The sequence below is a fragment of the Erythranthe guttata genome, chromosome 4, assembly GCF_056151865.1.
Source record: "Erythranthe guttata isolate IM_541 chromosome 4, IM_541, whole genome shotgun sequence".
NCBI classification, from domain to species: domain Eukaryota; kingdom Viridiplantae; phylum Streptophyta; class Magnoliopsida; order Lamiales; family Phrymaceae; genus Erythranthe; species Erythranthe guttata.
Window position 1 is genome coordinate 16,149,393 of NC_142536.1, and position 26,369 is coordinate 16,175,761.

General features: G+C 37.2%; 2 protein-coding genes across 2 annotated transcripts; both read left to right on the top strand.

The window, feature by feature from the left end:
• Positions 1-8,259: 8,259 nt before the first annotated feature.
• Positions 8,260-9,520, top strand: LOC148771273 (uncharacterized). Its single transcript, XM_088817677.1, has 2 exons — positions 8,260-8,565; positions 8,667-9,520. Exons 1-2 carry the CDS (start codon positions 8,383-8,385, stop codon positions 9,243-9,245), a joined length of 762 nt encoding a protein of 253 aa, XP_088673803.1. The 5' UTR covers positions 8,260-8,382; the 3' UTR covers positions 9,246-9,520.
• A 2,015-nt stretch (positions 9,521-11,535) lies between these two features.
• LOC148771274 (uncharacterized) lies at positions 11,536-12,394 on the top strand. Its single transcript, XM_088817678.1, has 2 exons — positions 11,536-11,888; positions 11,983-12,394. Exons 1-2 carry the CDS (start codon positions 11,541-11,543, stop codon positions 12,337-12,339), a joined length of 705 nt encoding a protein of 234 aa, XP_088673804.1. The 5' UTR covers positions 11,536-11,540; the 3' UTR covers positions 12,340-12,394.
• Positions 12,395-26,369: the final 13,975 nt, after the last annotated feature.

The window sequence follows — 26,369 nt, forward strand, 5'->3', positions numbered from 1 at the left end:
CATGATTTTGTACCTTTACTTATGTGCGTATCTTTTGTAGCGATTGTTTTTGTGCACGTTTCTTGATGCGCATCCGTGTCCTCGAACTGTAGCGGGTATTTTCATGATCGCTGTTGGAATCCAATTTTGGCCATGTTCGAGTCCGAATTTAGAAATTTGACATTAGACAAGAATTGTAGCCAGCTGAAATAGCTTTCTAATGTCGCCGGAACCAGTCGATTTGGAGTCCGGATGAGAAAGTTATGCTCGACTTCGTTGACACTACCGAAGATGTTGAGGGATCCTCTCTTCTATTTTGATTTTATTTTCCTAATTGCAACTCTTGTTCTTACTCTTTGATCATTTTTGCTTCATGGACACCTAATTATCAATTTGTACCTATAGAATACTAAATCCACCAATTAAAATAGAAATATAAATTAATCCATAAAAAAATCCACGTAAACGTAAACGTTGAGTGTTATTTCTACACTCCACAGTGTCTTTTGTATCTTGTGTTTTTGCTGTTGTTTGGTTATGCGCATTAAAGTCCTAGTGTTGTACTTCGTGTTTTTAAGAACGTTGTTGCGAATGCACTTTTTCGCATGTTTTTTTACATGTACGGTTGTGCATGTCCATTTGAGCGAGTGTGTTTGTGCATGTTTGTTGATTTGTATTAATGTCCTAGGATTGTAGTTTGTGTTTTCATGATCCTTTTTGCGAATGCAGTTTTGCGTGAGTAATTTTGTGCATGATTTTGTACCTTTACTTATGTGCGTATCTTTTGTATCGAGTGTTTTTGTGCACGTTTCTTGATGCGCATTCGTGTCCTCGAACTGTAGCGGGTATTTTCATGATCGCTGTTGGAATCCAATTTTGGCCATGTTCGAGTCCGAATTTGGAAATTTGACATTAGACAGGAATTGTAGCCAGCTGAAATAGCTTTCTAATGCCGCCAAAACCAGTCGATTTGGAGTCCGAATGAGAAAGTTATGCTCGACTTCGTGGACACTACCGAAGATGTTGAGGGATCCTCTCTTCTATTTTGATTTTATTTTCCTAATTGCAACTCTTGTTCTTACTCTTTGATCATTTTTGCTTCATGGACACCTAATTATCAATTTGTACCTATAGAATACTAAATCCACCAATTAAAATAGAAATATAAATTAATCCATAAAAAAATCCACGTAAACGTAAACGTTGAGTGTTATTTCTACACTCCACAGTGTCTTTTGTATCTTGTGTTTTTGCTGTTGTTTGGTTATGCGCATTAAAGTCCTAGTGTTGTACTTCGTGTTTTTAAGAACGTTGTTGCGAATGCACTTTTTCGCATGTTTTTTTACATGTACGGTTGTGCATGTCCATTTGAGCGAGTGTGTTTGTGCATGTTTGTTGATTTGTATTAATGTCCTAGGATTGTAGTTTGTGTTTTTATGATCCTTTTTGCGAATGCAGTTTTGCGTGAGTAATTTGGTTCATGATTTTGTACCTTTACTTATGTGCGTATCTTTTGTAGCGATTGTTTTTGTGCACGTTTCTTGATGCGCATCCGTGTCCTCGAACTGTAGCGGGTATTTTCATGATCGCTGTTGGAATCCAATTTTGGCCATGTTCGAGTCCGAATTTAGAAATTTGACATTAGACAAGAATTGTAGCCAGCTGAAATATCTTTCTAATGCCGCCGGAACCAGTCGATTTGGAGTCCGGATGAGAAAGTTATGCTCGACTTCGTTGACACTACCGAAGATGTTGAGGGATCCTCTCTTCTATTTTGATTTTATTTTCCTAATTGCAACTCTTGTTCTTACTCTTTGATCATTTTTGCTTCATGGACACCTAATTATCAATTTGTACCTATAGAATACTAAATCCACCAATTAAAATAGAAATATAAATTAATCCATAAAAAAATCCACGTAAACGTAAACGTTGAGTGTTATTTCTACACTCCACAGTGTCTTTTGTATCTTGTGTTTTTGCTGTTGTTTGGTTATGCGCATTAAAGTCCTAGTGTTGTACTTCGTGTTTTTAAGAACGTTGTTGCGAATGCACTTTTTCGCATGTTTTTTTACATGTACGGTTGTGCATGTCCATTTGAGCGAGTGTGTTTGTGCATGTTTGTTGATTTGTATTAATGTCCTAGGATTGTAGTTTGTGTTTTCATGATCCTTTTTGCGAATGCAGTTTTGCGTGAGTAATTTTGTTCATGATTTTGTACCTTTACTTATGTGCGTATCTTTTGTAGCGTTTGTTTTTGTGCACGTTTCTTGATGCGCATCCGTGTCCTCGAACTGTAGCGGGTATTTTCATGATCGCTGTTGGAATCCAATTTTGGCCATGTTCGAGTCCGAATTTAGAAATTTGACATTAGACAAGAATTGTAGCCAGCTGAAATAGCTTTCTAATGTCGCCGGAACCAGTCGATTTGGAGTCCGGATGAGAAAGTTATGCTCGACTTCGTTGACACTACCGAAGATGTTGAGGGATCCTCTCTTCTATTTTGATTTTATTTTCCTAATTGCAACTCTTGTTCTTACTCTTTGATCATTTTTGCTTCATGGACACCTAATTATCAATTTGTACCTATAGAATACTAAATCCACCAATTAAAATAGAAATATAAATTAATCCATAAAAAAATCCACGTAAACGTAAACGTTGAGTGTTATTTCTACACTCCACAGTGTCTTTTGTATCTTGTGTTTTTGCTGTTGTTTGGTTATGCGCATTAAAGTCCTAGTGTTGTACTTCGTGTTTTTAAGAACGTTGTTGCGAATGCACTTTTTCGCATGTTTTTTTACATGTACGGTTGTGCATGTCCATTTGAGCGAGTGTGTTTGTGCATGTTTGTTGATTTGTATTAATGTCCTAGGATTGTAGTTTGTGTTTTTATGATCCTTTTTGCGAATGCAGTTTTGCGTGAGTAATTTGGTTCATGATTTTGTACCTTTACTTATGTGCGTATCTTTTGTAGCGATTGTTTTTGTGCACGTTTCTTGATGCGCATCCGTGTCCTCGAACTGTAGCGGGTATTTTCATGATCGCTGTTGGAATCCAATTTTGGCCATGTTCGAGTCCGAATTTAGAAATTTGACATTAGACAAGAATTGTAGCCAGCTGAAATAGCTTTCTAATGCCGCCGGAACCAGTCGATTTGGAGTCCGGATGAGAAAGTTATGCTCGACTTCGTTGACACTACCGAAGATGTTGAGGGATCCTCTCTTCTATTTTGATTTTATTTTCCTAATTGCAACTCTTGTTCTTACTCTTTGATCATTTTTGCTTCATGGACACCTAATTATCAATTTGTACCTATAGAATACTAAATCCACCAATTAAAATAGAAATATAAATTAATCCATAAAAAAATCCACGTAAACGTAAACGTTGAGTGTTATTTCTACACTCCACAGTGTCTTTTGTATCTTGTGTTTTTGCTGTTGTTTGGTTATGCGCATTAAAGTCCTAGTGTTGTACTTCGTGTTTTTAAGAACGTTGTTGCGAATGCACTTTTTCGCATGTTTTTTTACATGTACGGTTGTGCATGTCCATTTGAGCGAGTGTGTTTGTGCATGTTTGTTGATTTGTATTAATGTCCTAGGATTGTAGTTTGTGTTTTCATGATCCTTTATGCGAATGCAGTTTTGCGTGAGTAATTTTGTGCATGATTTTGTACCTTTACTTATGTGCGTATCTTTTGTATCGAGTGTTTTTGTGCACGTTTCTTGATGCGCATTCGTGTCCTCGAACTGTAGCGGGTATTTTCATGATCGCTGTTGGAATCCAATTTTGGCCATGTTCGAGTCCGAATTTGGAAATTTGACATTAGACAGGAATTGTAGCCAGCTGAAATAGCTTTCTAATGCCGCCAAAACCAGTCGATTTGGAGTCCGAATGAGAAAGTTATGCTCGACTTCGTGGACACTACCGAAGATGTTGAGGGATCCTCTCTTCTATTTTGATTTTATTTTCCTAATTGCAACTCTTGTTCTTACTCTTTGATCATTTTTGCTTCATGGACACCTAATTATCAATTTGTACCTATAGAATACTAAATCCACCAATTAAAACAGAAATATAAATTAATCCATAAAAAAATCCACGTAAACGTAAACGTTGAGTGTTATTTCTACACTCCACTGTGTCTTTTGTATCTTGTGTTTTTGTTGTTGTTTGGTTATGCGCATTAAAGTCCTAGTGTTGTACTTCGTGTTTTAAAGAACGTTGTTGCGAATGCATTTTTTCGCATGTTTTTTTACATGTACGGTTGTGCATGTCCATTTGAGCGAGTGTGTTTGTGCATGTTTGTTGATTTGTATTAATGTCCTAGGATTGTAGTTTGTGTTTTCATGATCCTTTTTGCGAATGCAGTTTTGCGTGAGTAATTTTGTTCATGATTTTGTACCTTTACTTATGTGCGTATCTTTTGTAGCGATTGTTTTTGTGCACGTTTCTTGATGCGCATCCGTGTCCTCGAACTGTAGCGGGTATTTTCATGATCGCTGTTGGAATCCAATTTTGGCCATGTTCGAGTCCGAATTTAGAAATTTGACATTAGACAAGAATTGTAGCCAGCTGAAATAGCTTTCTAATGCCGCCGGAACCAGTCGATTTGGAGTCCGGATGAGAAAGTTATGCTCGACTTCGTTGACACTACCGAAGATGTTGAGGGATCCTCTCTTCTATTTTGATTTTATTTTCCTAATTGCAACTCTTGTTCTTACTCTTTGATCATTTTTGCTTCATGGACACCTAATTATCAATTTGTACCTATAGAATACTAAATCCACCAATTAAAATAGAAATATAAATTAATCCATAAAAAAATCCACGTAAACGTAAACGTTGAGTGTTATTTCTACACTCCACAGTGTCTTTTGTATCTTGTGTTTTTGCTGTTGTTTGGTTATGCGCATTAAAGTCCTAGTGTTGTACTTCGTGTTTTTAAGAACGTTGTTGCAAATGCACTTTTTCGCATGTTTTTTTACATGTACGGTTGTGCATGTCCATTTGAGCGAGTGTGTTTGTGCATGTTTGTTGATTTGCATTAATGTCCTAGGATTGTAGTTTGTGTTTTCATGATCTTGTTTGCGAATGCAGTTTTGCGTGAGTAATTTTGTGCATGATTTTGTACCTTTACTTATGTGCGTATCTTTTGTAGCGAGTGTTATTGTGCACATTTCTTGATGCGCATTCGTGTCCTCGAACTGTAGCGGGTATTTTCATGATCGCTGCTGGAATCCAATTTTGGCCATGTTCGAGTCCGAATTTGGAAATTTGACATTAGACAGGAATTGTAGCCAGCTGAAATAGCTTTCTAATGCCGCCAAAACCAGTCGATTTGGAGTCCGAATGAGAAAGTTATGCTCGACTTCGTGGACACTACCGAAGATGTTGAGGGATCCTCTCTTCTATTTTGATTTTATTTTCCTAATTGCAACTCTTGTTCTTACTCTTTGATCATTTTTGCTTCATGGACACCTAATTATCAATTTGTACCTATAGAATACTAAATCCACCAATTAAAACAGAAATATAAATTAATCCATAAAAAAATCCACGTAAACGTAAACGTTGAGTGTTATTTCTACACTCCACTGTGTCTTTTGTATCTTGTGTTTTTGCGGTTGTTTGGTTATGCGCATTAAAGTCCTAGTGTTGTACTTCGTGTCTTTAAGAACGTTGTTGCGAATGCATTTTTTCGCATGTTTTTTTACATGTACGGTTGTGCATGTCCATTTGAGCGAGTGTGTTTGTGCATGTTTGTTGATTTGTATTAATGTCCTAGGATTGTAGTTTGTGTTTTCATGATCCTTTTTGCGAATGCAGTTTTGCGTGAGTAATTTTGTGCATGATTTTGTACCTTTACTTATGTGCGTATCTTTTGTAGCGATTGTTTTTGTGCACGTTTCTTGATGCGCATCCGTGTCCTCGAACTGTAGCGGGTATTTTCATGATCGCTGTTGGAATCCAATTTTGGCCATGTTCGAGTCCGAATTTGGAAATTTGACATTAGACAGGAATTGAAGCCAGCTGAAATAGCTTTCTAATGCCGCCGGAACCAGTCGATTTGGAGTCTGGATGAGAAAGTTATGCTCGACTTCGTGGACACTACCGAAGATGTTGAGGGATCCTCTCTTCTATTTTGATTTTATTTTCCTAATTGCAACTCTTTTCTTACTCTTTGATCATTTTTGCTTCATGGACACCTAATTATAAATCTGTACCTATAGAATACTAAATCCACCAATTAAAGCAGAAATATAAATTAATCCATAAAAAAATCCACGTAAACGTAAACGTTGAGTGTTATTTCTACACTCCACTGTGTCTTTTGTATCTTGTGTTTTTGCTATTGTTTGGTTATGCGCATTAAAGTCCTAGTGTTGTACTTCGTGTTTTTAAGAACGTTGTTGCGAATGCACTTTTTTGCATGTTTTGGTTTGGCTATTGACTTGTTGATTTTTGAACAAATAATCATGTCAGCCTGCATTTTGTTTGGGTTTTGTGTTCATGTCGAAATTTAGGATGTTTCATTATTCATCCACTGAGGTGTTCTTTTTTTTGAATGTGTTGCTTTGTTGGTTACGAATATTGTAGGATATTGTGGGCTTTCGATGGATTTGTCAAAACAAGAAGAAGATGTTATTGTAGTGTTGAACCAACTATTGTTTAATCTAAGGTTGTTTTTCTTAATGTCCGTACGAATTTTGACACAATATAAGCGTCGTCGTTTGGCTGAGTCGCAAAATGAAACTCGAACTTATAGCTTGGTAGCTTCTCAACTCGAGTATTTGCGTTCTATAGTTGGCTTGAATGATGTTACATGTCGGGATAATCTTAGAATGAACATACAAACCTTCTACCGTTTGTGTTATGTTTTGGAAAATGTTGGTGGTCTTAAGCCTAATAGAAATGTGTCCGTACCCGAGCAAGTTGCAATGTTTCTTCAAATACTTGCCCACCACACAAAAAATGTCGTTGTTCGAAGTCATTTCAAGAGATCAAGGTACACCGTAAGCAAGCATTTTAACCGCGTCCTTTTGGCTTTGCTTAAGTTACATGAGATGCTATTGATTTCACCAAAGCCGGTTGGTGAAAATTCAGAAAACGAGCGTTTCTCACATTTTAAGGTAAGGGTAAATAACATACAACATAACTGATATCTTACTCACCAATAATCAATTTACTATTTTTCACCACTATGCAATAAATTTTAGGGGTGTCTCGGGGCACTAGATGGGACTTACATAGAATGTCGCGTTCCTTGTCTTGATAAACCCTAATACAGAAACCGTAAGGGTAAGGTGTCATTGAATGTTTTAGCCATTTGTGATGATGACATGAACTTTATTTACTTACTTACGGGTTGGGAAGGATCTGCCGCCGACAGTAGAATACTTCGGGACGCGGTAACTAGAGACAACGGGTTGCGGGTTCCCACGGGTATGTTTGTAAAATGTAGATTAACACTTTATGTTATTACTAGTTACCCTTTACAAATTTTAAAAGTCCATGAGTCATTTGTATATGTAGTAAGAACCTTTCCGATTACAGGTAATTACTACTTGGTTGATAATGGATATACGAATGGCGAGGGTTTTTTGGCACCGTATCGAGGCACTAGATACCACCTTGATACATATGGTCAAGGTCCAAATGCACCTACAAACTTTAGAGAATTTTTTAACATGAAACATGCGAAGGCAAGAAACATCATTGAGCGGGCATTCGGTCTTTTGAAGTCCAGATGGGCCATATTACGAAGCCCGGCATATTATCCCATCAAAGTACAAAATAGGATTGTAATGGCATGTTGTCTCCTCCATAATTTCATACGCACAACTAATGATTTCGATCCCGAGGAAGAAACCTTGGATGATTTTTTCCGTAAGAATCCAGGCATCATTAATGGTGAAGATTACATAAACACTGTTGAAACTTCAGAGGAATGGACCACATGGCGGGATACCATTGCCTAAAACATGTATAACGAGTGGCTAATGTCTCGTTAAACATCTTTAAAAAGTCTTGCTCGTAATTCAATTGTTAACTGTTTGTTGTGTGTTTTAAGTTTTTAAACATTGTTTTTTTTTCCGTGTAAGACTTTCAAATTTTATTTGGATTATATTATTAGAATGGTTTGGTATGTTCTGATATTTGTTTAATGCTTTAATGGATTTTCTAAATTACATATTGTCCAATACTTCAGGGTACATGGATACCAATGCTGGTTCCAGTAAATGTACTACTAGTAATAAGCAAGCCATCAATAGCAGGCGTTGTTGGACAGTCCTTGAAGAACAAACATTAATTTTGGGACTGAAAGATATTGTTTCACGGGGATGGAAATGCGAAAATGGTTTTAAAACAGGTTTTTTAGGGACTTTGGAACAATATATGGTGCAAAAATTCCCGGGTACCGATCTTAAGGCCGCACCACACATCCATTCCAAAATACATGTGTGGAAAAAGCATTATGGAACTTTAAGCACCATGCTTTCAAGGTCTGGATTTGGTTGGAACGATGCAAACAACACAATTGATGTGATTGACGATCAAGTATGGCAAGATTATATAAAGGTAATTCATGCTATACACGTAGTAAAGAATGAATACTTTATTAATTATAATAATTGCATTTACATGATTATGTTGATGTATTTGTGTGTTTCTATTCGTAGACCGATACGAATGCCCGTTCAATGAGGTACAAATCGTGGCCATTTTATAAGGATTGGGCTCAAATTTTTGGAAAAGATCGTGCCACGGGTGAACATGCCGAAGCATTTGTTGAGGCCATTAATGACTTGGTGACAAGCTCGAAAGGGAAGCAACATAATTCTAATGACGACGAATACATTCCAGAAGTGGCCCCTTCGAATGCAGATAATTATTCTCAATATATGTCGTTCAGTCGTGCCAACGAAGCAACTTCAGCAAAGCCTAAATCGAAGTCCAAAAAACGATCACGCATTGACCCCGTTGACGATGGGTATGTCGAAATGGCCTCCAAGTTTTTTGAAAAAATGGAATTCCAAATAGGCGAACTAGTGAGCCATATTGGCTTTGATAAAGATGTGTCAATAGCTAGGAAAAAGGTGTTTGATGCCCTAGAAAACATGCAACATCTCACATTTGAGCAACGTCTAAAGGCAACTTCGAGAATTTGCGATAATAGCAAAGACCTCGACATTTTCTTCTGCTTGGGTGATGAACACAAGGCAAATATGGTGCAAATGATCTTAGACGGTCGTTATTAAATATAAGTGAATTTAGTGTGTGACCTTTTGACATTATTATGCTTCGCGTGTTTGATGTATTATAATTTTAGGTACTTGGTCAATTTTCTTGTATTGTTTATTACAACTTCGGATGGGAACCAGTAGCACTTTTGAACAATATTAGATTCTTCAATTTTCATGCAAAATATTTGGGTTATCGGGTATTCATTTATTTAATTGTTTAATGATATAATTATTGGAAAAAAATACAATAGAAGGGCGAATCAATTTTTCCATTCAACAAACATATTTTACAGTAGTGATAAAATCACTATCAAAACGATCACACACAATTTTCATATGATTATAGGCATAAATTAATAATATCTAAACAAACCAACAAACAAAAAAGAAAAAAAAAAACACGTACTACCAGCATGTGGACCATTGCACATGCACAAAAATACAACCTACTTTACAAACAAAAACCCATGCTCTATTTATACAGGCAATACACACCAACAAATTCATTAGGCTTGATTTCATTCGGGAGTACAAAACTCAGAAACACGTGGCTTGTTCGAAGCAATGGAGCTCTTCGGAGTGCCAAATGGGTTAAATTTTTGGATGTTTTCCCCTCTTGAGCGCAGTATAGGGTTCCCCTTTAGCTCCGGTTCTTCCACAAAGTGCGAATTAGCTGTGCTCAATTCTGTATCTCTCGACCCCTCGGAATCTGAAACGTAATTAAGAATGTTCATCATATCGAAATCAACATTGTCCGATGTACCCGATGAAATGGTTATGACCGTATTAGGGTGAGTAGGGGAAACATTTGCGAACTCTCGTTCCGCATTAATTTGAAAAGCTTCGGCATTAACTCCCACCCGGTTTCCTTCCATTCCATGACTTGGATTTCCATGACTCACCACTTCGTTAGGTTTCGCCTCTTCGTCATCGGATGACAACACGATAACTTCTTCCTCACCATTAGGATTCTCCACGGGCTCCACACCAAAAATACACTTTAGGGCCTCATACTTAGGTTCTCCACAATGACGATAGGCAAAGGCAAAATTACTTGTCTGTGTAACAAAAAGAAGATAAACATTGCAACTCATAAAAATTACGTAACCATACAAAAGTTGTTTGACACAAAATACCTCTTCGTATGAAATTAATTTACCTTCAAGATATATTCCCACATATCTTTCGGTGCAGAAATGATGTTTGTTTTTGCGTCAAAAACTACCCCCTCCTGTGCGACAATCCAATGAAACGTAGTAAACCTTTTGTGTAACAACTTCATCTTTTTGGTGAGGTGTTTGTAGGAGAAAAAGATTTTAAATTTGTTTTGAATAGCTTCTTGGCAGCTGAAAAGGGCAAGAGTATTTTTTCCCTCACGGTCGAAGTTACCGCTGCATGATTCCAAACACAGAAGCTCGATAAAATAATCATCTATCCTCTCACTCCATTCCAACTCGTAAAGAAAATCTTCTTGCCTAAAAATTGGTTTTTTCTTTGGTGCCATGCAGCTAGTTGATAATATGATATGTTTAATTGTTGGGTTCCATATGGCACTCCTTCTTTCGTCATTTTTAAGCCCAAATAACCCTAATTAATTGTGTTAGGTGTTGGGGATATTATGAATACGCATTGATGCTCAACAACCATTATGGACATATAATTAATGGGCCAAATCAATACACAATATCTGAATATCAAGTCAAAAAGATATGGCAATTATTAATGCACAATGTTGTAAGAAATATTTAAAAAGTTAATTGATCACAAGACACAAATTAAACTTTCCGGTGCATTTAATACTTAGAATTGAACTTTATCAGTCATCACTCATCACATTTGAAACGTATTTAAAACTTCGTAGTGCATCATTTATTAACATGTGTAGGTGTGCATGGTATTTTTTAATGCTATATTACAACCGCAATCAATGTATACGAAATTGGAAATCACAAAAACGAATAATGACTAGTAATGTTCAGTGAACTGTTTACCTCCCCACATTTAATTGTTGTAATAATTGCAGGCTTAACCCACTCAATTGCTTGGAATAAATGCAGTGTTGCGTATAACAATAGGGAAAAAAACCTTTGGCCTTGCCCAATCAAATCCCATTTACTCTTGGTTATAAATGCAAGGTAGTCTTTCTGATTTGCAGTTCTTCACTACCACACGAAAAAATCAACGGAGAATCAAGTAAGAGTGGCTAATTAAGTTTACTTTTATTCGTATGTAATATTGGAGTTGTGATATTAGAGTTCGGTTTTTTTGTTTAACTTATCGTTTATTTGGTTTGACGTTATCGCAGGTAATATGGTGAGGCCAAGAACACGAAATCAAAAGATTTTGGCAAGGATGAACACACCCTCATGGCCTGTTATTTTCGATCAATGTTTAATGGAAACTGCAGCAAGTTGTGCACGAGCCGTTGAATCGCTGCAAGATAACGAAGTCTACGAGGATATCATCTTTGAAGTTTACTTGACCATGACTTTCACCTTTGAAAGAAACTTCGAAGAGGCTGACATCAAAACGAGGTTGGAGTGGTTTCGAAACCGCTTCATATCGTTTAAAAATTACATTGCGCAAGATGGTGTGGTGTTCAATCGTTCTACTAAGAAGGTTACTCTTGATAGGAGTGCATGGTCTTGGAATCGACGGGTGAGATAGTGAAGCAAAAAATATGTTGTAGTTTTTCCCTTTTTTTATTATTTTATCTAAATACATTTTAACAAACTACACGGGCAAATTATAGGAGACGGAGGAAGAGATGGCGTTTAGGGTCAACGGTTTCCCGTTATACGATGAATGCAAATTTGTGTTTGAAGACAAACAAGCACCGCCGGTCAACTTTCGAGGCATTACGGGATATGATCCCGACTATCCATTGGTGATTGATGATGAAGGAGAGGCAGAAGTAGGGGAAAACGAAGATCCTCAACTGTTAGAACTGGGGAATGTTGCAGACATTGTTCATATCGAAGTTGAGAACAATGTCAATAATAACAATGAAGTTGTTCAAGTTTTTAATGACGAGCCTGCCGTCAGCTTCAGTGACCACATTGACTCCGGTGATGATTCCGATTCACAAGTTTCTTCGGTTTTAAAGTAGGGTGTGTATGGAATAGTAATTGCATGTTCATTTTATTAAATATGTTTTTACTTATTTGCAGCAGTTGTTTTTTTACAACTTGTAAGGGACTAAGTTCCCAAATTTTCAAATTCTACCGGCAGGGTCTTTTGCTAACTGTTGCATGTTCAAAGGGACTTAGTTCCCCAATTTTCAATCGAATTTAGATGGATTTCAGGTTATAGTAGCTGTCTTCAGTTTCTAATTACAATTTATTGAGCATTCCATTGTTATGCAGTTCTGCATTACAAATCAAACAAATGCAAAACGTAAATAAATCACGGAATGCAATATGAACGTAACAATAAGTAATAGCCATTAAACCACTGTAACTCAAAACATTTGCACAATCTAATTAAATTACTGAAGTTTATACATTGTTTCTGATAATACAAACATGAACAAACTGGAATAATTACATGTTCAATCGAACTGGATACCAAATTACAAAAGCATTTCGAAGGATCATTAATGAAGTTGTTTGCCTATTTAGTTGAAAATACATACAGATAATACTTCCTAAGAAAAAGATATACATAGAACAATGCAACCAAATACGAATGCAACGGCATAAGGAACAAACCAACATACGATTTAGTCATGGCTTTTTTATTTTTCAAATCATTCATTAGCGCCATTTCAGCCTCCAAATCAGAAATTTTCTTCAATAAGTCCGGAACTTCAAGATTAACTTGGGTTTGTAGAGCATTTATTCTTTTGATCAATCCCGGTATTATTTGTTTTGACCTATCGCACATCGGGGGATCACACCAACAGAAGGTTCCACAACCCTTGATCTGAAAATTATCAAATTCATATTATTCAAGTTGTGTATGTTATTTACATTACAGTAACATATTTTGCTTGAAATACACTTTAAGTAAGATGCTGCATATTGATAAGATGTTAACCATTCCTAAGTTTCCAATATGCCTCATCAAGATTGCCTTTATACAGAGGGCATCATGCTAAATTCAACACAAGGGCAAACACAAGTTAGCAACATCCATCACATTATTAAATTTTGAATCTAACACCAGCTGAACCTCACTTAAGATCTACAACATTTTTTAACCACAGACTCATTACGAAAAATACAGGGTATTATAAAATTAATTGTAATAGATTCATACTGATAAAAGAAGATAAAGTTACCCTTTGTGGACAAGATGAAAACCGTCTCCCTGGGTTGGTTGGGGTCCAAGAAATTTGTAAACGAAGCTTCAAGCCACACTCACAAGTATCAGGTTGATTTGTGTCGAATCCACCATGTTCTTTGCTGCTCGATCCCCTTCTCGAACTACTACCACAAGTACTCATTCTACAAAAACTACCGAAGAATGGATCGGAGTTATAATGAGTATGCGTTTTATAGAGATTCAATTTCGGGGCACAGTAAAGAGGGGTAGGATATTGGGGATCTTCAAATCGGTGTATGAAGAAGATGAAAATGGGTGATTGTATATTATAATTGAAGGGCAATTCAGACATTGGCCAAGTATTATTAATTTAGACCTAAATATCAACTTAACAAAACATCGTGTTATTGATCAAGGGATTGGCAATATCGATACAATACATCAAACCAAAAACAGTTTATGGTATTCTTAATACTCAATTTAGTCCCAATATTACATATCCTATACACACTTATCTATCCAAACTACCCAACCAAAAGGGCCCATAGAATACTAAATCCACCAATTAAAACAGAAATATAAATTAATCCATAAAAAAATCCACGTAAACGTAAACGTTGAGTGTTATTTCTACACTCCACTGTGTCTTTTGTATCTTGTGTTTTTGCTGTTGTTTGGTTATGCGCATTAAAGTCCTAGTGTTGTACTTCGTGTTTTTAAGAACGTTGTGGCGAATGGACTTTTGCGCATGTTTTTTTACATGTACGGTTGTGCATGTCCATTTGAGCGAGTGTGTTTGTGCATGTTTGTTGATTTGTATTAATGTCCTAGGACTGTAGTTTATGTTTTCATGATCCTTTTTGCGAATGCAGTATTGCGTGAGTAATTTTGTGCATGATTTTGTACCCTTACTTATGTGCGTACCTTTTTTAGCGAGTGTTTTTGTGCACGTTTCTTGATGCGCATTCGTGTCCTCGAACTGTAGCGGGTATTTTCATGATCGCTGTTGGAATCCAATTTTGGCCATGTTCGAGTCCGAATTTGGAAATTCGACATTAGACAGGAATTGTAGCCAGCTGAAATAGCTTTCTAATGCCGCCGGAACCAGTCGATTTGGAGTCCGGATGAGAAAGTTATGCTCGACTTCGTGGACACTACCGAAGATGTTGAGGGATCCTCTCTTCTATTTTGATTTTATTTTCCTAATTGCAACTCTTTTCTTACTCTTTGATCATTTTTGCTTCATGGACACCTAATTATCAATTTGTACCTATAGAATACTAAATCCACCAATTAAAACAGAAATATAAATTAATCCATAAAAAAATCCACGTAAACGTAAACGTTGAGTGTTATTTCTACACTCCACTGTGTCTTTTGTATCTTGTGTTTTTGCTGTTGTTTGGTTATGCGCATTAAAGTCCTAGTGTTGTACTTCGTGTTTTTAAGAACGTTGTGGCGAATGCACTTTTGCGCATGTTTTTTTACATGTACGGTTGTGCATGTCCATTTGAGGGAGTGTGTATGTGCATGTTTGTTGATTTGTATTAATGTCCTAGGACTGTAGTTTGTGTTTTCATGATCCTTTTTGCGAATGCAGTATTGCGTGAGTAATTTTGTGCATGATTTTGTACCCTTACTTATGTGCGTACCTTTTTTAGCGAGTGTTTTTGTGCACGTTTCTTGATGCGCATTCGTGTCCTCGAACTGTAGCGGGTATTTTAATGATCGCTGTTGGAATCCAATTTTGGCCATGTTCGAGTCCGAATTTGGAAACTCGACATTAGACAGGAATTGTAGCCAGCTGAAATAGCTTTCTAATGCCGCCGGAACCAGTCGATTTGGAGTCCGGATGAGAAAGTTATGCTCGACTTCGTGGACACTACCGAAGATGTTGAGGGATCCTCTCTTCTATTTTGATTTTATTTTCCTAATTGCAACTCTTTTCTTACTCTTTGATCATTTTTGCTTCATGGACACCTAGTTATCAATTTGTACCTATAGAATACTAAATCCACCAATTAAAACAGAAATATAAATTAATCCATAAAAAAATCCACGTAAACGTAAACGTTGAGTGTTATTTCTACACTCCACTGTGTCTTTTGTATCTTGTGTTTTTGCTGTTGTTTGGTTATGCGCATTAAAGTCCTAGTGTTGTACTTCGTGTTTTTAAGAACGTTGTGGCGAATGCACTTTTGCGCATGTTTTTTTACATGTACGGTTGTGCATGTCCATTTGAGGGAGTGTGTTTGTGCATGTTTGTTGATTTGTATTAATGTCCTAGGACTGTAGTTTGTGTTTTCATGATCCTTTTTGCGAATGCAGTATTGCGTGAGTAATTTTGTGCATGATTTTGTACCCTTACTTATGTGCGTACCTTTTTTAGCGAGTGTTTTTGTGCACGTTTCTTGATGCGCATTCGTGTCCTCGAACTGTAGCGGGTATTTTAATGATCGCTGTTGGAATCCAATTTTGGCCATGTTCGAGTCCGAATTTGGAAATTTGACATTAGACAGGAATTGTAGCCAGCTGAAATAGCTTTCTAATGCCGCCGGAACCAGTCGATTTGGAGTCCGGATGAGAAAGTTATGCTCGACTTCGTGGACACTACCGAAGATGTTGAGGGATCCTCTCTTCTATTTTGATTTTATTTTCCTAATTGCAACTCTTTTCTTACTCTTTGATCATTTTTGCTTCATGGACACCTAATTATCAATTTGTACCTATAGAATACTAAATCCACCAATTAAAACAGAAATATAAATTAATCCATAAAAAAATCCACGTAAACGTAAACGTTGAGTGTTATTTCTACACTCCACTGTGTCTTTTGTATCTTGTGTTTTTGCTGTTGTTTGGTTATGCGCATTAAAGTCCTAGTGTTGTACTTCGTGTTTTTAAGAACGTTGTGGCGAATGCACTTTTGCGCATGTTTTTTTACATGTACCGTTGTGCATGTCCATTTGAGGGAGTGTGTTTGTGCATGTTTGTTGATTTGTATTAATGTCCTAGGACTGTAGTTTGTGTTTTCATGATCCTTTTTGCGAATGCAGTATTGCGTGAGTAATTTTGTGCATGATTTTGTACCCTTACTTATGTGCGTACCTTTTTTAGCGAGTGTTTTTGTGCACGTTTCTTGATGCGCATTCGTGTCCTCGAACTGTAGCGGGTATTTTAATGATCGCTGTTGGAATCCAATTTTGGCCATGTTCGAGTCCGAATTTGGAAATTCGACATTAGACAGGAATTGTAGCCAGCTGAAATAGCTTTCTAATGCCGCCGGAACCAGTCGATTTGGAGTCCGGATGAGAAAGTTATGCTCGACTTCGTGGACACTACCGAAGATGTTGAGGGATCCTCTCTTCTATTTTGATTTTATTTTCCTAATTGCAACTCTTTTCTTACTCTTTGATCATTTTTGCTTCATGGACACCTAATTATCAATTTGTACCTATAGAATACTAAATCCACCAATTAAAACAGAAATATAAATTAATCCATAAAAAAATCCACGTAAACGTAAACGTTGAGTGTTATTTCTACACTCCACTGTGTCTTTTGTATCTTGTGTTTTTGCTGTTGTTTGGTTATGCGCATTAAAGTCCTAGTGTTGTACTTCGTGTTTTTAAGAACGTTGTGGCGAATGCACTTTTGCGCATGTTTTTTTACATGTACGGTTGTGCATGTCCATTTGAGGGAGTGTGTTTGTGCATGTTTGTTGATTTGTATTAATGTCCTAGGACTGTAGTTTGTGTTTTCATGATCCTTTTTGCGAATGCAGTATTGCGTGAGTAATTTTGTGCATGATTTTGTACCCTTACTTATGTGCGTACCTTTTTTAGCGAGTGTTTTTGTGCACGTTTCTTGATGCGCATTCGTGTCCTCGAACTGTAGCGGGTATTTTAATGATCGCTGTTGGAATCCAATTTTGGCCATGTTCGAGTCCGAATTTGGAAATTCGACATTAGACAGGAATTGTAGCCAGCTGAAATAGCTTTCTAATGCCGCCGGAACCAGTCGATTTGGAGTCCGGATGAGAAAGTTATGCTCGACTTCGTGGACACTACCGAAGATGTTGAGGGATCCTCTCTTCTATTTTGATTTTATTTTCCTAATTGCAACTCTTTTCTTACTCTTTGATCATTTTTGCTTCATGGACACCTAATTATCAATTTGTACCTATAGAATACTAAATCCACCAATTAAAACAGAAATATAAATTAATCCATAAAAAAATCCACGTAAACGTAAACGTTGAGTGTTATTTCTACACTCCACTGTGTCTTTTGTATCTTGTGTTTTTGCTGTTGTTTGGTTATGCGCATTAAAGTCCTAGTGTTGTACTTCGTGTTTTTAAGAACGTTGTGGCGAATGCACTTTTGCGCATGTTTTTTTACATGTACCGTTGTGCATGTCCATTTGAGGGAGTGTGTTTGTGCATGTTTGTTGATTTGTATTAATGTCCTAGGACTGTAGTTTGTGTTTTCATGATCCTTTTTGCGAATGCAGTATTGCGTGAGTAATTTTGTGCATGATTTTGTACCCTTACTTATGTGCGTACCTTTTTTAGCGAGTGTTTTTGTGCACGTTTCTTGATGCGCATTCGTGTCCTCGAACTGTAGCGGGTATTTTAATGATCGCTGTTGGAATCCAATTTTGGCCATGTTCGAGTCCGAATTTGGAAATTTGACATTAGACAGGAATTGTAGCCAGCTGAAATAGCTTTCTAATGCCGCCGGAACCAGTCGATTTGGAGTCCGGATGAGAAAGTTATGCTCGACTTCGTGGACACTACCGAAGATGTTGAGGGATCCTCTCTTCTATTTTGATTTTATTTTCCTAATTGCAACTCTTTTCTTACTCTTTGATCATTTTTGCTTCATGGACACCTAATTATCAATTTGTACCTATAGAATACTAAATCCACCAATTAAAACAGAAATATAAATTAATCCATAAAAAAATCCACGTAAACGTAAACGTTGAGTGTTATTTCTACACTCCACTGTGTCTTTTGTATCTTGTGTTTTTGCTGTTGTTTGGTTATGCGCATTAAAGTCCTAGTGTTGTACTTCGTGTTTTTAAGAACGTTGTGGCGAATGCACTTTTGCGCATGTTTTTTTACATGTACCGTTGTGCATGTCCATTTGAGGGAGTGTGTTTGTGCATGTTTGTTGATTTGTATTAATGTCCTAGGACTGTAGTTTGTGTTTTCATGATCCTTTTTGCGAATGCAGTATTGCGTGAGTAATTTTGTGCATGATTTTGTACCCTTACTTATGTGCGTACCTTTTTTAGCGAGTGTTTTTGTGCACGTTTCTTGATGCGCATTCGTGTCCTCGAACTGTAGCGGGTATTTTAATGATCGCTGTTGGAATCCAATTTTGGCCATGTTCGAGTCCGAATTTGGAAATTCGACATTAGACAGGAATTGTAGCCAGCTGAAATAGCTTTCTAATGCCGCCGGAACCAGTCGATTTGGAGTCCGGATGAGAAAGTTATGCTCGACTTCGTGGACACTACCGAAGATGTTGAGGGATCCTCTCTTCTATTTTGATTTTATTTTCCTAATTGCAACTCTTTTCTTACTCTTTGATCATTTTTGCTTCATGGACACCTAATTATCAATTTGTACCTATAGAATACTAAATCCACCAATTAAAACAGAAATATAAATTAATCCATAAAAAAATCCACGTAAACGTAAACGTTGAGTGTTATTTCTACACTCCACTGTGTCTTTTGTATCTTGTGTTTTTGCTGTTGTTTGGTTATGCGCATTAAAGTCCTAGTGTTGTACTTCGTGTTTTTAAGAACGTTGTGGCGAATGCACTTTTGCGCATGTTTTTTTACATGTACCGTTGTGCATGTCCATTTGAGGGAGTGTGTTTGTGCATGTTTGTTGATTTGTATTAATGTCCTAGGACTGTAGTTTGTGTTTTCATGATCCTTTTTGCGAATGCAGTATTGCGTGAGTAATTTTGTGCATGATTTTGTACCCTTACTTATGTGCGTACCTTTTTTAGCGAGTGTTTTTGTGCACGTTTCTTGATGCGCATTCGTGTCCTCGAACTGTAGCGGGTATTTTAATGATCGCTGTTGGAATCCAATTTTGGCCATGTTCGAGTCCGAATTTGGAAATTCGACATTAGACAGGAATTGTAGCCAGCTGAAATAGCTTTCTAATGCCGCCGGAACCAGTCGATTTGGAGTCCGGATGAGAAAGTTATGCTCGACTTCGTGGACACTACCGAAGATGTTGAGGGATCCTCTCTTCTATTTTGATTTTATTTTCCTAATTGCAACTCTTTTCTTACTCTTTGATCATTTTTGCTTCATGGACACCTAATTATCAATTTGTACCTATAGAATACTAAATCCACCAATTAAAACAGAAATATAAATTAATCCATAAAAAAATCCACGTAAACGTAAACGTTGAGTGTTATTTCTACACTCCACTGTGTCTTTTGTATCTTGTGTTTTTGCTGTTGTTTGGTTATGCGCATTAAAGTCCTAGTGTTGTACTTCGTGTTTTTAAGAACGTTGTGGCGAATGCACTTTTGCGCATGTTTTTTTACATGTACGGTTGTGCATGTCCATTTGAGGGAGTGTGTTTGTGCATGTTTGTTGATTTGTATTAATGTCCTAGGACTGTAGTTTGTGTTTTCATGATCCTTTTTGCGAATGCAGTATTGCGTGAGTAATTTTGTGCATGATTTTGTACCCTTACTTATGTGCGTACCTTTTTTAGCGAGTGTTTTTGTGCACGTTTCTTGATGCGCATTCGTGTCCTCGAACTGTAGCGGGTATTTTAATGATCGCTGTTGGAATCCAATTTTGGCCATGTTCGAGTCCGAATTTGGAAATTTGACATTAGACAGGAATTGTAGCCAGCTGAAATAGCTTTCTAATGCCGCCGGAACCAGTCGATTTGGAGTCCGGATGAGAAAGTTATGCTCGACTTCGTGGACACTACCGAAGATGTTGAGGGATCCTCTCTTCTATTTTGATTTTATTTTCCTAATTGCAACTCTTTTCTTACTCTTTGATCATTTTTGCTTCATGGACACCTAATTATCAATTTGTACCTATAGAATACTAAATCCACCAATTAAAACAGAAATATAAATTAATCCATAAAAAAATCCACGTAAACGTAAACGTTGAGTGTTATTTCTACACTCCACTGTGTCTTTTGTATCTTGTGTTTTTGCTGTTGTTTGGTTATGCGCATTAAAGTCCTAGTGTTGTACTTCGTGTTTTTAAGAACGTTGTGGCGAATGCACTTTTGCGCATGTTTTTTTACATGTACGTTGTGCATGTCCATTTGAGGGAGTGTGTTTGTGCATGTTTGTTGATTTGTATTAATGTCCTAGGACTGTAGTTTGTGTTTTCATGATCCTTTTTGCGAATGCAGTATTGCGTGAGTAATTTTGTGCATGATTTTGTACCCTTACTTATGTGCGTACCTTTTTTAGCGAGTGTTTTTGTGCACGTTTCTTGATGCGCATTCGTGTCCTCGAACTGTAGCGGGTATTTTAATGATCGCTGTTGGAATCCAATTTTGGCCATGTTCGAGTCCGAATTTGGAAATTTGACATTAGACAGGAATTGTAGCCAGCTGAAATAGCTTTCTAATGCCGCCGGAACCAGTCGATTTGGAGTCCGGATGAGAAAGTTATGCTCGACTTCGTGGACACTACCGAAGATGTTGAGGGATCCTCTCTTCTATTTTGATTTTATTTTCCTAATTGCAACTCTTTTCTTACTCTTTGATCATTTTTGCTTCATGGACACCTAATTATCAATTTGTACCTATAGAATACTAAATCCACCAATTAAAACAGAAATATAAATTAATCCATAAAAAAATCCACGTAAACGTAAACGTTGAGTGTTATTTCTACACTCCACTGTGTCTTTTGTATCTTGTGTTTTTGCTGTTGTTTGGTTATGCGCATTAAAGTCCTAGTGTTGTACTTCGTGTTTTTAAGAACGTTGTGGCGAATGCACTTTTGCGCATGTTTTTTTACATGTACGGTTGTGCATGTCCATTTGAGGGAGTGTGTTTGTGCATGTTTGTTGATTTGTATTAATGTCCTAGGACTGTAGTTTGTGTTTTCATGATCCTTTTTGCGAATGCAGTATTGCGTGAGTAATTTTGTGCATGATTTTGTACCCTTACTTATGTGCGTACCTTTTTTAGCGAGTGTTTTTGTGCACGTTTCTTGATGCGCATTCGTGTCCTCGAACTGTAGCGGGTATTTTAATGATCGCTGTTGGAATCCAATTTTGGCCATGTTCGAGTCCGAATTTGGAAATTCGACATTAGACAGGAATTGTAGCCAGCTGAAATAGCTTTCTAATGCCGCCGGAACCAGTCGATTTGGAGTCCGGATGAGAAAGTTATGCTCGACTTCGTGGACACTACCGAAGATGTTGAGGGATCCTCTCTTCTATTTTGATTTTATTTTCCTAATTGCAACTCTTTTCTTACTCTTTGATCATTTTTGCTTCATGGACACCTAATTATCAATTTGTACCTATAGAATACTAAATCCACCAATTAAAACAGAAATATAAATTAATCCATAAAAAAATCCACGTAAACGTAAACGTTGAGTGTTATTTCTACACTCCACTGTGTCTTTTGTATCTTGTGTTTTTGCTGTTGTTTGGTTATGCGCATTAAAGTCCTAGTGTTGTACTTCGTGTTTTTAAGAACGTTGTGGCGAATGCACTTTTGCGCATGTTTTTTTACATGTACGGTTGTGCATGTCCATTTGAGGGAGTGTGTTTGTGCATGTTTGTTGATTTGTATTAATGTCCTAGGACTGTAGTTTGTGTTTTCATGATCCTTTTTGCGAATGCAGTATTGCGTGAGTAATTTTGTGCATGATTTTGTACCCTTACTTATGTGCGTACCTTTTTTAGCGAGTGTTTTTGTGCACGTTTCTTGATGCGCATTCGTGTCCTCGAACTGTAGCGGGTATTTTCATGATCGCTGTTGGAATCCAATTTTGGCCATGTTCGAGTCCGAATTTGGAAATTCGACATTAGACAGGAATTGTAGCCAGCTGAAATAGCTTTCTAATGCCGCCGGAACCAGTCGATTTGGAGTCCGGATGAGAAAGTTATGCTCGACTTCGTGGACACTACCGAAGATGTTGAGGGATCCTCTCTTCTATTTTGATTTTATTTTCCTAATTGCAACTCTTTTCTTACTCTTTGATCATTTTTGCTTCATGGACACCTAATTATCAATTTGTACCTATAGAATACTAAATCCACCAATTAAAACAGAAATATAAATTAATCCATAAAAAAATCCACGTAAACGTAAACGTTGAGTGTTATTTCTACACTCCACTGTGTCTTTTGTATCTTGTGTTTTTGCTGTTGTTTGGTTATGCGCATTAAAGTCCTAGTGTTGTACTTCGTGTTTTTAAGAACGTTGTGGCGAATGCACTTTTGCGCATGTTTTTTTACATGTACGGTTGTGCATGTCCATTTGAGGGAGTGTGTTTGTGCATGTTTGTTGATTTGTATTAATGTCCTAGGACTGTAGTTTGTGTTTTCATGATCCTTTTTGCGAATGCAGTATTGCGTGAGTAATTTTGTGCATGATTTTGTACCCTTACTTATGTGCGTACCTTTTTTAGCGAGTGTTTTTGTGCACGTTTCTTGATGCGCATTCGTGTCCTCGAACTGTAGCGGGTATTTTAATGATCGCTGTTGGAATCCAATTTTGGCCATGTTCGAGTCCGAATTTGGAAATTCGACATTAGACAGGAATTGTAGCCAGCTGAAATAGCTTTCTAATGCCGCCGGAACCAGTCGATTTGGAGTCCGGATGAGAAAGTTATGCTCGACTTCGTGGACACTACCGAAGATGTTGAGGGATCCTCTCTTCTATTTTGATTTTATTTTCCTAATTGCAACTCTTTTCTTACTCTTTGATCATTTTTGCTTCATGGACACCTAATTATCAATTTGTACCTATAGAATACTAAATCCACCAATTAAAACAGAAATATAAATTAATCCATAAAAAAATCCACGTAAACGTAAACGTTGAGTGTTATTTCTACACTCCACTGTGTCTTTTGTATCTTGTGTTTTTGCTGTTGTTTGGTTATGCGCATTAAAGTCCTAGTGTTGTACTTCGTGTTTTTAAGAACGTTGTGGCGAATGCACTTTTGCGCATGTTTTTTTACATGTACGGTTGTGCATGTCCATTTGAGGGAGTGTGTTTGTGCATGTTTGTTGATTTGTATTAATGTCCTAGGACTGTAGTTTGTGTTTTCATGATCCTTTTTGCGAATGCAGTATTGCGTGAGTAATTTTGTGCATGATTTTGTACCCTTACTTATGTGCGTACCTTTTTTAGCGAGTGTTTTTGTGCACGTTTCTTGATGCGCATTCGTGTCCTCGAACTGTAGCGGGTATTTTAATGATCGCTGTTGGAATCCAATTTTGGCCATGTTCGAGTCCGAATTTGGAAATTCGACATTAGACAGGAATTGTAGCCAGCTGAAATAGCTTTCTAATGCCGCCGGAACCAGTCGATTTGGAGTCCGGATGAGAAAGTTATGCTCGACTTCGTGGACACTACCGAAGATGTTGAGGGATCCTCTCTTCTATTTTGATTTTATTTTCCTAATTGCAACTCTTTTCTTACTCTTTGATCATTTTTGCTTCATGGACACCTAATTATCAATTTGTACCTATAGAATACTAAATCCACCAATTAAAACAGAAATATAAATTAATCCATAAAAAAATCCACGTAAACGTAAACGTTGAGTGTTATTTCTACACTCCACTGTGTCTTTTGTATCTTGTGTTTTTGCTGTTGTTTGGTTATGCGCATTAAAGTCCTAGTGTTGTACTTCGTGTTTTTAAGAACGTTGTGGCGAATGCACTTTTGCGCATGTTTTTTTACATGTACGGTTGTGCATGTCCATTTGAGGGAGTGTGTTTGTGCATGTTTGTTGATTTGTATTAATGTCCTAGGACTGTAGTTTGTGTTTTCATGATCCTTTTTGCGAATGCAGTATTGCGTGAGTAATTTTGTGCATGATTTTGTACCCTTACTTATGTGCGTACCTTTTTTAGCGAGTGTTTTTGTGCACGTTTCTTGATGCGCATTCGTGTCCTCGAACTGTAGCGGGTATTTTCATGATCGCTGTTGGAATCCAATTTTGGCCATGTTCGAGTCCGAATTTGGAAATTTGACATTAGACAGGAATTGTAGCCAGCTGAAATAGCTTTCTAATGCCGCCGGAACCAGTCGATTTGGAGTCCGGATGAGAAAGTTATGCTCGACTTCGTGGACACTACCGAAGATGTTGAGGGATCCTCTCTTCTATTTTGATTTTATTTTCCTAATTGCAACTCTTTTCTTACTCTTTGATCATTTTTGCTTCATGGACACCTAATTATCAATTTGTACCTATAGAATACTAAATCCACCAATTAAAACAGAAATATAAATTAATCCATAAAAAAATCCACGTAAACGTAAACGTTGAGTGTTATTTCTACACTCCACTGTGTCTTTTGTATCTTGTGTTTTTGCTGTTGTTTGGTTATGCGCATTAAAGTCCTAGTGTTGTACTTCGTGTTTTTAAGAACGTTGTGGCGAATGCACTTTTGCGCATGTTTTTTTACATGTACGGTTGTGCATGTCCATTTGAGGGAGTGTGTTTGTGCATGTTTGTTGATTTGTATTAATGTCCTAGGACTGTAGTTTGTGTTTTCATGATCCTTTTTGCGAATGCAGTATTGCGTGAGTAATTTTGTGCATGATTTTGTACCCTTACTTATGTGCGTACCTTTTTTAGCGAGTGTTTTTGTGCACGTTTCTTGATGCGCATTCGTGTCCTCGAACTGTAGCGGGTATTTTAATGATCGCTGTTGGAATCCAATTTTGGCCATGTTCGAGTCCGAATTTGGAAATTTGACATTAGACAGGAATTGTAGCCAGCTGAAATAGCTTTCTAATGCCGCCGGAACCAGTCGATTTGGAGTCCGGATGAGAAAGTTATGCTCGACTTCGTGGACACTACCGAAGATGTTGAGGGATCCTCTCTTCTATTTTGATTTTATTTTCCTAATTGCAACTCTTTTCTTACTCTTTGATCATTTTTGCTTCATGGACACCTAATTATCAATTTGTACCTATAGAATACTAAATCCACCAATTAAAACAGAAATATAAATTAATCCATAAAAAAATCCACGTAAACGTAAACGTTGAGTGTTATTTCTACACTCCACTGTGTCTTTTGTATCTTGTGTTTTTGCTGTTGTTTGGTTATGCGCATTAAAGTCCTAGTGTTGTACTTCGTGTTTTTAAGAACGTTGTGGCGAATGCACTTTTGCGCATGTTTTTTTACATGTACGGTTGTGCATGTCCATTTGAGGGAGTGTGTTTGTGCATGTTTGTTGATTTGTATTAATGTCCTAGGACTGTAGTTTGTGTTTTCATGATCCTTTTTGCGAATGCAGTATTGCGTGAGTAATTTTGTGCATGATTTTGTACCCTTACTTATGTGCGTACCTTTTTTAGCGAGTGTTTTTGTGCACGTTTCTTGATGCGCATTCGTGTCCTCGAACTGTAGCGGGTATTTTAATGATCGCTGTTGGAATCCAATTTTGGCCATGTTCGAGTCCGAATTTGGAAATTCGACATTAGACAGGAATTGTAGCCAGCTGAAATAGCTTTCTAATGCCGCCGGAACCAGTCGATTTGGAGTCCGGATGAGAAAGTTATGCTCGACTTCGTGGACACTACCGAAGATGTTGAGGGATCCTCTCTTCTATTTTGATTTTATTTTCCTAATTGCAACTCTTTTCTTACTC

Coding starts and splice junctions, on each gene's coding strand:
- LOC148771273 (XM_088817677.1), top strand. CDS start 8,383: ATGGTGCAAAAATTCCCGGGTACCGATCTTAAGGCCGCACCACACATC. Junction 8,566..8,666: donor TATGGCAAGATTATATAAAG/GTAATTCATGCT, acceptor TTCTATTCGTAG/ACCGATACGAATGCCCGTTC.
- LOC148771274 (XM_088817678.1), top strand. CDS start 11,541: ATGGTGAGGCCAAGAACACGAAATCAAAAGATTTTGGCAAGGATGAAC. Junction 11,889..11,982: donor CATGGTCTTGGAATCGACGG/GTGAGATAGTGA, acceptor GGCAAATTATAG/GAGACGGAGGAAGAGATGGC.